This window comes from Quercus suber, unplaced genomic scaffold (genome assembly GCF_002906115.3).
Source record: "Quercus suber isolate HL8 unplaced genomic scaffold, Cork oak 2.0 scaffold_537, whole genome shotgun sequence".
NCBI lineage: Eukaryota > Viridiplantae > Streptophyta > Magnoliopsida > Fagales > Fagaceae > Quercus > Quercus suber.
Window position 1 is genome coordinate 105,268 of NW_027069985.1, and position 13,888 is coordinate 119,155.

Consider the following 13,888-nt stretch of genomic DNA (forward strand, 5'->3'; position numbering starts at 1 on the left):
CACCTTTTGTGGGTGGTGTATATGGAGGGTGGAAATTGAGAGTGTGAGACAATCATGATCCTTCTCCTTGTAAAGCTAGCCATTAAAGAATAAGCCATTGCCTAAATGTGTTGGTTTTCAGTTGTTTTAGTTTTGTTTTTTTCTTTGTGGTTTTATTAAGAAATAAGCACACTTGCACATAAAACATGTGCTTGTATCTGCCAATGTGCTGTGTACTGTGTATAGATTTGTACTGTGTTTAGATTTCAGCATCAAGCAAGATGACAATGTTGTGTAACCATATTTCCTGTTTTCTTATGGCTTTTCCTTAGAGACAAAAGAATATTTAAATCGAGTACATATTGAAATGGATAATCAAAGCATATATACTGCATTCAAACTATCTCTGAGATAGAAAGTTTACTCACCGTACACATATCAAGAACTTTTAAATACATAAATCAACCTCTATTAATTAATAGCATTGTAGTTTATATATATAACCAACAAATTATCTTTAACTTGTTCAGAATACGTTAAAGATATATTTTGACGTGCTTTCAATCCATCCAAGCTAGATTCACATCATTCCCGACAATTGAAATATATATATATATATATATATATATGATACGTACACTATTTTTGGAGAGGGAAAATATAAATATTTAGAGAGCAGGAAAATAGAATTTTGGTTGTTTCTAATGAAACACTTGATACGTAACAAGAAAAAAAGATAACAAATGGATAAAGTTCAGGTTTGATTGAGGAAATCCTGATTTCTGTGATTGATTGAGGAAATTCTGACATCTGAAAACCAATTAGGACTCAATTTGATTAAACTTATCTGATATCTTTATTCAATCATACTTGGTTGATTTTATACTAGTTGCTACAACTTAACAATCAAAAAATAAGGACTCACTATGTTGACAATCTAAAAACAAGAAACTGCCCACAATGTCAGCTACAATGACTCAACTACCCAGCCTATTAGGACTAACAATTGAAAACAAACTCTAACATTACAATAAATAAAAGATAATAAAAACAATAGCAAATACTAAATTCTAACATTAATAAAACAATAGCAAATCAATTAAATTACTAATGGCACCTATTATTTCTCACATCACTTAGTTGTTGGCTCCTACTATTTCTCAACATCCCAACTCTTCGAGAAATTATACAATCCTTTGGTGGACTATGTCACTTGTTCATCATTCTATTAAAAGATTCTCATTTGTTTAAAATTGTTGAGTTAGTAATCAGTTTCTGTTTAAATTTTTTTTTTTCTAAATCAGCAATTTTAAACAGGTGGGAGTCTTTTAGTGGAATTTTGGACTACGTCGCTTGTCCACCATGAGAACCTTATAATTTCTCTAACTCTTCCAGTGTTATTTGTATGGACACCAACTTCACAAACAAACATCCACTTCATAGAAAACCACACTCCTATAATTACTCTAATGGACCTATAATTTCAAATACATGTACTTATCAATATATTATCTTCTAATATCTTGTAAAAAAAAGTTTACACCATATTAGTTTTTTAATAACTTAATTAAAACTATTATTTTCTTTCAGAGACTAACTTAATAAAGTTACACTCTATATTCTTTCATCTTACTAAGATCATTTATAATAATTTTAAGGTAAATTATATTTTTGGTCATTGAATTTGGGGTAAGTTCGATTTTTTTGATCTTCAAATTTTAAAAATAGCTACTAAATGAATCATCTGCCTAATCCAACCTTTACGTGAGTCGAAAGGCAAAACTCCTCTTTTATTGGTTAATTACATCACTATTCTTGTATTAATTGTATAATATGGACGCAACATACAAGACGTGTTTATAATTGGTCACCTATTAATCTTGTGTCTTGTTCAGTACTCACCTATCACATAGATTTCTTATCTGAGAATAATATTTCATATTTAAGTTGTGTATAAATGCAAACAGTTTATTGTTGTGACTTCGTTAGTCGAATATTCATTTTTGAAAGATGATTTTTATCTAAATTATGATTGAAAAATGACACCCTTCATGATTGTATAAAAGCTAGTCAAAATCCTCTTTCAAAACGAAATATTTTGTTATAAAAATAATGGTGTCAAAGGATATAAACTTATATGTTACATTTAATACTAACTTTGGAAAATTTTCCATAATTTAAAGGACCGTTATTTTGTGCAATTTTAAGGGAGGCTTCTATTCTTTATCATTTTCATTTTCTTTTTATCCACGCTCATAGGAGCAGATAACTTTGAAGATAGCTCAAGGCTTGTTCAATGCAACAACTTAAGAATCACATCATTCAAGTTATGTAATTCGTCTGTACTCTAAGATCACACAACTAATTAACTACTGATCACATCCTAGCTTGAAACTTCAAGCATTGAAATTAAGTTGGGTGAAGAGGCCATGATATACGTCTGAGTTAAGAACTTAAGATTATCTTGTGGACTTCGTAATTAATGTTATCCTCCTGGTTATGGCTTTTCCTTTTCCCATAAACTATTTTCGTCCAAATATATGTCAGTGATGTTATAGATTTTAGTTTTATTATATAGGAGTAATTCTTATAAATTAATAATCACTAATTACAAAAAATTAATTCAAACATTGGTTTATTAGTTGTTGAAATGACTTTAATCACGTTATTCGTAACAAGGCCCCTGCTAGTGTTTTGAGGGGAAAAAAAAAAAAAAAAAAACCGCTTTAGCTACTCAGTTACATTTTACAAATGCCCTCTCTTGAGATCCATTTGGGCCTTCTCAAATTTTAGAATTTTTTAAAACCAAAAAAAGAAAAAGAAATGAGACATGGGCAATTGAACCCAAAATAATGCCCATTCATAAGCCCATAGCCGGAGTCCATTTAGCTTTCCAACCTCCACTCGCCGATCGGCGCCGTTCTCTCTAGATCAGTCATCCGAGTGCTCTTGTATCTCTCTCTGTGTTTATGTTTGAGATAGCATGTTAGTGTATATCAGTTTATGAGTTTTTGACTTTTAAGTCCATGAGATTTTGTATATGTTTTGTTGTATGGTCTACAATTTGCCATTTATGTTATAATATTATATTTGGTGTTAAGATTAGTTCCATTTGTTTTGCCAATAGAGAATTTTGACATCGTTTGTATGTGTTTTGGAATTTTATTTTATTTTTTTTGTGAGTGTGGAGAAAGTATGTGTTTTGGACTTGTGAACTTCCACTATCAATGTTTTACTACTTACTAAAAAAAAAGTTTTATTATTTACATTTAAATTTACATTTTTTAGTATTATTTATCTGAATATATATATATATATATTATTTTGATAATAGTAATATGTATTCTTATTAATCAAGTATTGAAATTAATTCAAATTCATTTTAATTGTTTGGTTTTATTATAAATAATTTTAGTACTCTATATATATATATATATAAAAGTAGGGTACAAATTTAATTGAGTTAAAATTAGTTTATGAATTTTTTTTCTTATAAATATATGAGTTTGTTTTATATATTATCTTTATTATCATGTTAAGGTATCAACTGATTTTTAGTGTAGGCGGATATTTACTTCTAAATTTCTTATTTGATGACAATAGACTTTTTCAATTGAATTAACTAAAACCTACTAAAGCATTTAATACTCAAGAGTTTTTTTTTTTTTTTTTTGACTCTATTTAGCTTGATCCTCCTTAGAAAAAAATTTTGATTCTGCAATTGGTTGTAATGTTAGTATTTTTCCAAAGAGCATATTAATGGACGCTTTTGAGGTAGTCGTTAAAGAGAAAAAAATTAATCCCATACACATTGGAGAGAAAAAAAAATGTAATGGTTAAATATTTTTTTTTATTGAATATGGTTCGACTGTATCTAAAAAAAATTGACATCGAAAATTTTACCTTAGCGTTTGCTTTCAGGCCACTTAGTTACCGCCACCGGACTAGATTCCAATATATAAAAAATAAATTTCCTACATTTCTTTAAATTAAGTAGTGGCTTAAAGGTGGCCACACGTTGCTATGGAGCTCTTGTAGCCACACGTTGGGTTCTGGAAACCATGATCCAGCTCATAATGTTCCCTGGATCATAAAATTGACCTAAGCAAAAGTAATAGACATATGAGAAGATAACATTGTTTAATGCACATGCCTAGGCTGAGGACGTTTTTACTCCCACATGCATGCCAATTAATATGCTATGCATGTTTCTTTCAGCCGCCATGGGAGATGGATTTATAGCTCGAGACATCACATTTGTGAACAGTGCGGGTCCAGCCAAGCAACAAGCTGTTGCACTACGTGTGGGATCAGATAAGTCAGTAATCTTCAGATGTTCCATTTTGGGCTACCAAGACAGTCTCTACGTTCACTCTAAACGCCAATTCTATAGAGAAAACGATATCTATGGCACAGTAGATTTCATATTTGGAAACTCTGCCGTGGTTCTCCAAAACTGTAACATATATGTGAGAAAACCTTTGTCCGGACAGAACAATTTGATTACAGCACAAGGTCGGTCCAGCCCAGATCAAAACACTGGCATTTCTATCCACAATTGTAAGATACAAGCAGCATCAGACTTTGCTGGTGAGAAATCTAAGTTTGCTACATATCTTGGAAGACCATGGAAGCAATATTCTAGGACAGTAATCATGCAGTCTTTTCTGGATGACTTAATACACCCATCAGGATGGTCTCCTTGGTCTGGAAGCTTTGCACTAAAATCACTTTATTATGGTGAATACAAGAACTCAGGGCCTGGTTCTTCCACTTCTAGTAGGGTCAAGTGGTCTGGTTACCATGCATCACTCACTTCCACTGAAGCTCAAACTTTCACTGTAGCTGGTTTTATTGCTGGACATCTTTGGTTGCCCTCCACTGGGGTATCTTTTGATTCTGGACTTCTTGGATGAACCATCTACTTATGAAAATTATTATTTCACATTCCCAATTTTCAAACTCTGTGCACACCACTCAGAGAGTGTGAACATCGGGTATTCATTTTCTACTAATGTCACTTTTGTGGGTGGTGTATATGGAGGGTGGAAATTGAGAGTGTGAGACAATCATGATCCTTCTCTTGTAAAGCTAGCCATTAAAGAATAAGCCATTGCCTAAATGTGTTGGTTTTCAGTTGTTTTAGTTTTGTTTTTTTCTTTGTGGTTTTATTAAGAAATAAGCACACTTGCACATAAAACATGTGCTTGTATCTGCCAATGTGCTGTGTACTGTGTATAGATTTGTACTGTGTTTAGATTTCAGCATCAAGCAAGATGACAATGTTGTGTAACCATATTTCCTGTTTTCTTATGGCTTTTCCTTAGAGACAAAAGAATATTTAAATCGAGTACATATTGAAATGGATAATCAAAGCATAATACTGCATTCAAACTATCTCTGAGATAGAAAGTTTACTCACCGTACACATATCAAGAACTTTTAAATACATAAATCAACCTCATTAATTAATAGCATTGTAGTTTATATATATAACCAACAAATTATCTTTAACTTGTTCAGAATACGTTAAAGATATATTTTGACGTGCTTTCAATCCATCCAAGCTATATTCACATCATTCCCGACGGGGGGGGGGGGGTGGGGTCGCTTTAAAGGCGTTTAATGATTAGTGGTATTTTCCTTTATGGTTCCCAGTCTGTCTCTATTTTGATTAATATATAAAAGCAATTAGAGTTAGATAACGATATTATGAAGAATCATATAAAATCATATATAACACTGTGTGTGGACTGTGGACTATTTGAAGCCTTACCCTTGAAACTCCATAGAGTTAGGTCGTCCCGTGGATAATTTCCACTTGGGCCAAAATTTTGGTTAGCTTCTCTAATCAATCTTTATCAATTGTCAAAAAAAAAAAAAAAAATTGAGGATGAGCAATAAGTGGAAGACCCTATCCGGACCTGATTAATTAATTAATTAATTAATTAATTATAATATCACTTCTGCTGTGAGTAAGCAACAGTAACACCTGATAAACATACATGATAATTTCTATCAAATATCAATTATTTTATTATAACTTGAAGAGATTAATTTAAGGGTAGTTTAATTTTTTCTTTTCTTTACTTGGTAAGCAATACTAGAGTAGAGGGAGAGAGACAAGAGTGGAAACTCATAGAAAGGAGAAAGGGATCGAAAGGAATAAAATAATGGAGTAGTCAGAATAAAGAAGAGAGAGCATGGTGAGGATTGAGAATGATGGGGAAGTGAGCGTGGATAAGTGGGATAGAGTCAATGATACTAATGTCTTTATCTCATTTCTTTATACAATATTAAAGGCAAGAAGAGGAAAAAAATTGAGTTTTTAGAGAAAAAAATTAGCAATTGGAAACTAACAAGTAACCGGGCTTTTGGTTAATTGATAGTAGAGATCAATACAGATTAATTTAGTTGTTATGCCAATTATACACGCACTTAGAATTCATAGTGAGTGCATGTCATATCTCACAGCTTACTTGACACTACATAGCATTATACTTTAAAAACTAATCTCAGCATAAAATTTTGTGACCCGTGATTAAGCTAGCTTGAGTCTATGGAAGGGTTCATATCTTAGTTCAATACTACTCCTAATTAAATGAGAGCAAAGGATGTTGAAATATTCATATATAAGTGGTGTAATTAATTAAGTCATGAAGTTTCACGTTAACTAATAATAACGAGAGTAATTAATTGGTTATATTACATAATTGATCGCAAATTTATTAACTTCAACTTCTAGGTTAAGTGGTGTTCTTAAATGAATTAACCTATGGAAGCTACCAATTATGAAAGAATGATCCGCTCAAATATCCTCAGCCATATGAGGTTGGAACTCTACATTAAGGTTGCTTTGATTTCACGGTTCTATAAGCTATAATCATTATTGTCTGTACTTTTGAAGCTTTAGGTATTTATCTAAAAGAAGAAAATGAAGACAAAAAAGATATATCAATATTTGCGTCATATATATGAATATGCCATATGATAAAAAACACTATTATATATAGAAGCAAGTTTATGCTTCATGCTCACCACTCCTTCCCTCTCTCTCTCACACAAACACATACACGACCATAATCACGTACACAATGCCAATATTCTCCTCCCATGCACAACCCATAGGTAATAATATATGCATAGCCTTACTATCTTTGCTCTTAGGCATGAAAATTCTATTGTTTTTGGGTTTAGCAAGTTCTCTTCCAACACCTTCACCATCCCATTTCTCCAAATTCTCAGACGCAGACATTTTTTCAGCTTGCAAGCGCACACCCCACAAAGCAGCTTGTGAATCCATGCTATCATCAACACTACTGAGTGCTCTTCCTGAGACCCCAGAAGAGCTCTTTGTCCTTTCGGTTAAGTTTAGCATGGACCGAGCTTACTTAGCTCGAGCCCTTGCCTATAACCTTACCCTTAATTATGAAAAATCTCGTAGCAACTACATAACTAGTGGAATGAATGACTGCCTCGAGTTGCTCGATGACACTCTAGACCAACTCACCAATGTTGTCAACAACAACACCAACCAGCAAACACAAACCACCACTGATGACATCCAAACATGGCTTAGTGCTGCTTGTACCAATCAAGAAACTTGTCTCGAGAGCATTGAAAATGATAAAATTGAGGTAGAGAAAGGTGTAATGGATTCTACAATCCAAAATTTGAGCCAACTCATTAGCAACACACTAACACTCTACATGTCTAGTAAAACTTCAATTATACGTGGTGGGAATCGAAGATTGTTGTATGATGATTTTCCATCTTGGGTGTCGGTATCAGAAAGAAAGCTTTTACATGCTTCTATGGGAGAGATAGAAGTTAGTGCTGTGGTGGCTAAGGATGGAAGTGGGACACACAAGACTATAGTTGAGGCACTTGAGGCTTCCATGGAAGGTGGGGGTAGGACTGTCATTCATGTACAAGCTGGTACTTATCATGAATACATTAAGATTCCAACCAAGCAAAAGAACGTCATGTTAGTTGGGGATGGAAAAGGCAAAACAGTAATTGTTGGTGATAGGAGCCATGGAGGAGGCTGGACAACTTTCCAATCTGCCACTGTTGGTAAGATTTCTCTCTCTTTTATTGGTTAATTACATCACTATTCTTGTATTAATTGTATAATATGGACGCAACATACAAGACGTGTTTATAATTGGTCACCTATTAATCTTGTGTCTTGTTCAGTACTCACCTATCACATAGATTTCTTATCTGAGAATAATATTTCATATTTAAGTTGTGTATAAATGCAAACAGTTTATTGTTGTGACTTCGTTAGTCGAATATTCATTTTTGAAAGATGATTTTTATCTAAATTATGATTGAAAAATGACACCCTTCATGATTGTATAAAAGCTAGTCAAAATCCTCTTTCAAAACGAAATATTTTGTTATAAAAATAATGGTGTCAAAGGATATAAACTTATATGTTACATTTAATACTAACTTTGGAAAATTTTCCATAATTTAAAGGACCGTTATTTTGTGCAATTTTAAGGGAGGCTTCTATTCTTTATCATTTTCATTTTCTTTTTATCCACGCTCATAGGAGCAGATAACTTTGAAGATAGCTCAAGGCTTGTTCAATGCAACAACTTAAGAATCACATCATTCAAGTTATGTAATTCGTCTGTACTCTAAGATCACACAACTAATTAACTACTGATCACATCCTAGCTTGAAACTTCAAGCATTGAAATTAAGTTGGGTGAAGAGGCCATGATATACGTCTGAGTTAAGAACTTAAGATTATCTTGTGGACTTCGTAATTAATGTTATCCTCCTGGTTATGGCTTTTCCTTTTCCCATAAACTATTTTCGTCCAAATATATGTCAGTGATGTTATAGATTTTAGTTTTATTATATAGGAGTAATTCTTATAAATTAATAATCACTAATTACAAAAAATTAATTCAAACATTGGTTTATTAGTTGTTGAAATGACTTTAATCACGTTATTCGTAACAAGGCCCCTGCTAGTGTTTTGAGGGGAAAAAAAAAAAAAAAAAAACCGCTTTAGCTACTCAGTTACATTTTACAAATGCCCTCTCTTGAGATCCATTTGGGCCTTCTCAAATTTTAGAATTTTTTAAAACCAAAAAAAGAAAAAGAAATGAGACATGGGCAATTGAACCCAAAATAATGCCCATTCATAAGCCCATAGCCGGAGTCCATTTAGCTTTCCAACCTCCACTCGCCGATCGGCGCCGTTCTCTCTAGATCAGTCATCCGAGTGCTCTTGTATCTCTCTCTGTGTTTATGTTTGAGATAGCATGTTAGTGTATATCAGTTTATGAGTTTTTGACTTTTAAGTCCATGAGATTTTGTATATGTTTTGTTGTATGGTCTACAATTTGCCATTTATGTTATAATATTATATTTGGTGTTAAGATTAGTTCCATTTGTTTTGCCAATAGAGAATTTTGACATCGTTTGTATGTGTTTTGGAATTTTATTTTATTTTATTTTTTTTGTGAGTGTGGAGAAAGTATGTGTTTTGGACTTGTGAACTTCCACTATCAATGTTTTACTACTTACTAAAAAAAAAGTTTTATTATTTACATTTAAATTTACATTTTTTAGTATTATTTATCTGATATATATATATATATATATTATTTTGATAATAGTAATATGTATTCTTATTAATCAAGTATTGAAATTAATTCAAATTCATTTTAATTGTTTGGTTTTATTATAAATAATTTTAGTACTCTATATATATATATATATATAAAAGTAGGGTACAAATTTAATTGAGTTAAAATTAGTTTATGAATTTTTTTTCTTATAAATATATGAGTTTGTTTTATATATTATCTTTATTATCATGTTAAGGTATCAACTGATTTTTAGTGTAGGCGGATATTTACTTCTAAATTTCTTATTTGATGACAATAGACTTTTTCAATTGAATTAACTAAAACCTACTAAAGCATTTAATACTCAAGAGTTTTTTTTTTTTTTTTTTTGACTCTATTTAGCTTGATCCTCCTTAGAACTTTTTCAATTGAATTAACTAAAACCTACTAAAGCATTTAATACTCAAGAGTTTTTTTTTTTTTTTTTTTGACTCTATTTAGCTTGATCCTCCTTAGAAAAAAATTTTGATTCTGCAATTGGTTGTAATGTTAGTATTTTTCCAAAGAGCATATTAATGGACGCTTTTGAGGTAGTCGTTAAAGAGAAAAAAATTAATCCCATACACATTGGAGAGAAAAAAAAATGTAATGGTTAAATATTTTTTTTTATTGAATATGGTTCGACTGTATCTAAAAAAAATTGACATCGAAAATTTTACCTTAGCGTTTGCTTTCAGGCCACTTAGTTACCGCCACCGGACTAGATTCCAATATATAAAAAATAAATTTCCTACATTTCTTTAAATTAAGTAGTGGCTTAAAGGTGGCCACACGTTGCTATGGAGCTCTTGTAGCCACACGTTGGGTTCTGGAAACCATGATCCAGCTCATAATGTTCCCTGGATCATAAAATTGACCTAAGCAAAAGTAATAGACATATGAGAAGATAACATTGTTTAATGCACATGCCTAGGCTGAGGACGTTTTTACTCCCACATGCATGCCAATTAATATGCTATGCATGTTTCTTTCAGCCGCCATGGGAGATGGATTTATAGCTCGAGACATCACATTTGTGAACAGTGCGGGTCCAGCCAAGCAACAAGCTGTTGCACTACGTGTGGGATCAGATAAGTCAGTAATCTTCAGATGTTCCATTTTGGGCTACCAAGACAGTCTCTACGTTCACTCTAAACGCCAATTCTATAGAGAAAACGATATCTATGGCACAGTAGATTTCATATTTGGAAACTCTGCCGTGGTTCTCCAAAACTGTAACATATATGTGAGAAAACCTTTGTCCGGACAGAACAATTTGATTACAGCACAAGGTCGGTCCAGCCCAGATCAAAACACTGGCATTTCTATCCACAATTGTAAGATACAAGCAGCATCAGACTTTGCTGGTGAGAAATCTAAGTTTGCTACATATCTTGGAAGACCATGGAAGCAATATTCTAGGACAGTAATCATGCAGTCTTTTCTGGATGACTTAATACACCCATCAGGATGGTCTCCTTGGTCTGGAAGCTTTGCACTAAAATCACTTTATTATGGTGAATACAAGAACTCAGGGCCTGGTTCTTCCACTTCTAGTAGGGTCAAGTGGTCTGGTTACCATGCATCACTCACTTCCACTGAAGCTCAAACTTTCACTGTAGCTGGTTTTATTGCTGGACATCTTTGGTTGCCCTCCACTGGGGTATCTTTTGATTCTGGACTTCTTGGATGAACCATCTACTTATGAAAATTATTATTTCACATTCCCAATTTTCAAACTCTGTGCACACCACTCAGAGAGTGTGAACATCGGGTATTCATTTTCTAGCTAATGTCCACCTTTTGTGGGTGGTGTATATGGAGGGTGGAAATTGAGAGTGTGAGACAATCATGATCCTTCTTCTTGTAAAGCTAGCCATTAAAGAATAAGCCATTGCCTAAATGTGTTGGTTTTCAGTTGTTTTAGTTTTGTTTTTTTCTTTGTGGTTTTATTAAGAAATAAGCACACTTGCACATAAAACATGTGCTTGTATCTGCCAATGTGCTGTGTACTGTGTATAGATTTGTACTGTGTTTAGATTTCAGCATCAAGCAAGATGACAATGTTGTGTAACCATATTTCCTGTTTTCTTATGGCTTTTCCTTAGAGACAAAAGAATATTTAAATCGAGTACATATTGAAATGGATAATCAAAGCATACATACTGCATTCAAACTATCTCTGAGATAGAAAGTTTACTCACCGTACACATATCAAGAACTTTTAAATACATAAATCAACCACAATTAATTAATAGCATTGTAGTTTATATATATAACCAACAAATTATCTTTAACTTGTTCAGAATACGTTAAAGATATATTTTGACGTGCTTTCAATCCATCCAAGCTAGATTCACATCATTCCCGACAATTGAAATATATATATATATATATATATATATGATACGTACACAATTTTTGGAGAGGGAAAATATAAATATTTAGAGAGCAGGAAAATAGAATTTTGGTTGTTTCTAATGAAACACTTGATACGTAATAAGAAAAAAAGATAACAAAGGGATAAAGTTCAGATTTAATTGAGGAAATCCTGATTTCTGTGATTGATTGAGGAAATTCTGACATCTGAAAACCAATTAGGACTCAATTTCTTTAAACTTATCTGATATCTTTATTCAATCATACTTGGTTGGTTTTATACTAGTTGCTACAACTTAACAATCAAAAAATAAGGACTCACTATGTTGACAATCTAAAAACAAGAAACTGCCCACAATGTGAGCTACAATGACTCAACTACCCAGCCTATTAGGACTAACAATTGAAAACAAACTCTAACATTACAATAAATAAAAGATAATAAAAACAATAGCAAATACTAAATTCTAACGTTAATAAAACAATAGCAAATCAATTGAATTACTAATGGCACCTATTATTTTTCACATCACTTAGTTGTTGGCTCCTACTATTTCTCAACATCCTAACTCTTCCAGAAATTATACAATCCTTTGGTAGACTACGTCACTTGTTCACCATTCCGTTAAAAGATTCTCATTTGTTTAAAATTGCTGAGTTAGTAATCAGTTTCTGTTTAAATTTTTTTTTCTAAATCAGCAATTTTAAACAGGTGAGAGTCTTTTAGTGGAATTGTGAACTGCATCACTTGTCCACCATGAGAACCTTATAATTTCTCTAACTCTTCCAGTGTTATCTATATGGACACCAACTACACAAACAAACATCCACTTCATAGAAAACCACACTCCTATAATTACTCTAATGGACCTATAATTTCAAATACATGTACTTATTAATATATTATCTTCTAATATCTTGTAAAAAAAAGTTTACACCGTATTAGTTTTTTAATAACTTAATTAAAACTAGTATTTTCTTTCATAGACTAACTTGATAAAGTTACACTCTATATTCTTTCATCTTACTAAGATCATTTATAATAATTTTAAGGTAAATTATATTTTTGGTCATTGAATTTGGGGTAAGTTCGATTTTTTTGATCTTCAAATTTTAAAAATAGCTACTAAATGAATCATCTGCCTAATCCAACCTTTACGTGAGTCGAAAGGCAAAACTCTTATTGATAAAGGTTGTGATGTTTGTTTCTTGACAAAGCCAAATGGGTAATCTCACGGTAGGAAAATCAAAGCCTTTACGTGAGTTAATAGGTCAAATTCGAAAAGTTTCATGTCACGTGTGCACCTATAGCCAATTCAGGACCACTCTCTCTTTATCTTTCTTTTTGTACATATTCCCTCACTTTTTCTCAATGTCTAAGACTCTTTAATTTGTGGGAAGCTTCAATCAAATTTATAATCAGTATAAACTTTAATGCGTAAACTTTAATTTGTTTTGGATTAGGTTAATATTTGTTACACTTAACCTTGAAAATTGTGTATTTAAAATATGGTTTTAATTATAATTTTGAAATCGTGTAACTATGTCCTGAAAACACGATTTTACATTTTAATTAAGTGGACACCAGACACTCTATGCTTAGTGTATGTAATAATTAACGCTCTTTGAATTAAGTGGACTTCAATTTTTTGTTTGTTAGAATGCTCAAGGTGAGTTTGGTTTTTGAGATTATAGGCCCATGATGGCCTAATAAGGCATATCCCTTTTTTTATTTTTATTTTTTTTGGTGTGTGTGTGTGTGTGTGTGTGTGTGTGTGGGTGGAGGAATAGGTATCTATCATAACACCGCGACATCAGGTTTAGCCCGTGAATGGTAGACCTTATTCTGTGCATAAGCCCGCAGCAAAAGGTGAAGTAATGTCCAAATGCAGACA

General features: G+C 32.3%; 2 protein-coding genes across 2 annotated transcripts; both read left to right on the forward strand.

Moving 5' to 3' along the window:
• The first annotated feature begins 4,202 nt into the window (after window positions 1-4,202).
• On the forward strand, window positions 4,203-4,967 carry LOC136063509 (probable pectinesterase/pectinesterase inhibitor 16). Its single transcript, XM_065764016.1, has one exon. It carries the CDS (start codon window positions 4,203-4,205, stop codon window positions 4,893-4,895), a length of 693 nt encoding a protein of 230 aa, XP_065620088.1. The 3' UTR covers window positions 4,896-4,967.
• A 2,106-nt stretch (window positions 4,968-7,073) lies between these two features.
• Window positions 7,074-11,675, forward strand: LOC111994188 (probable pectinesterase/pectinesterase inhibitor 35). Its single transcript, XM_024026059.2, has 2 exons — window positions 7,074-8,055; window positions 10,610-11,675. Exons 1-2 carry the CDS (start codon window positions 7,074-7,076, stop codon window positions 11,305-11,307), a joined length of 1,680 nt encoding a protein of 559 aa, XP_023881827.1. The 3' UTR covers window positions 11,308-11,675.
• Window positions 11,676-13,888: the final 2,213 nt, after the last annotated feature.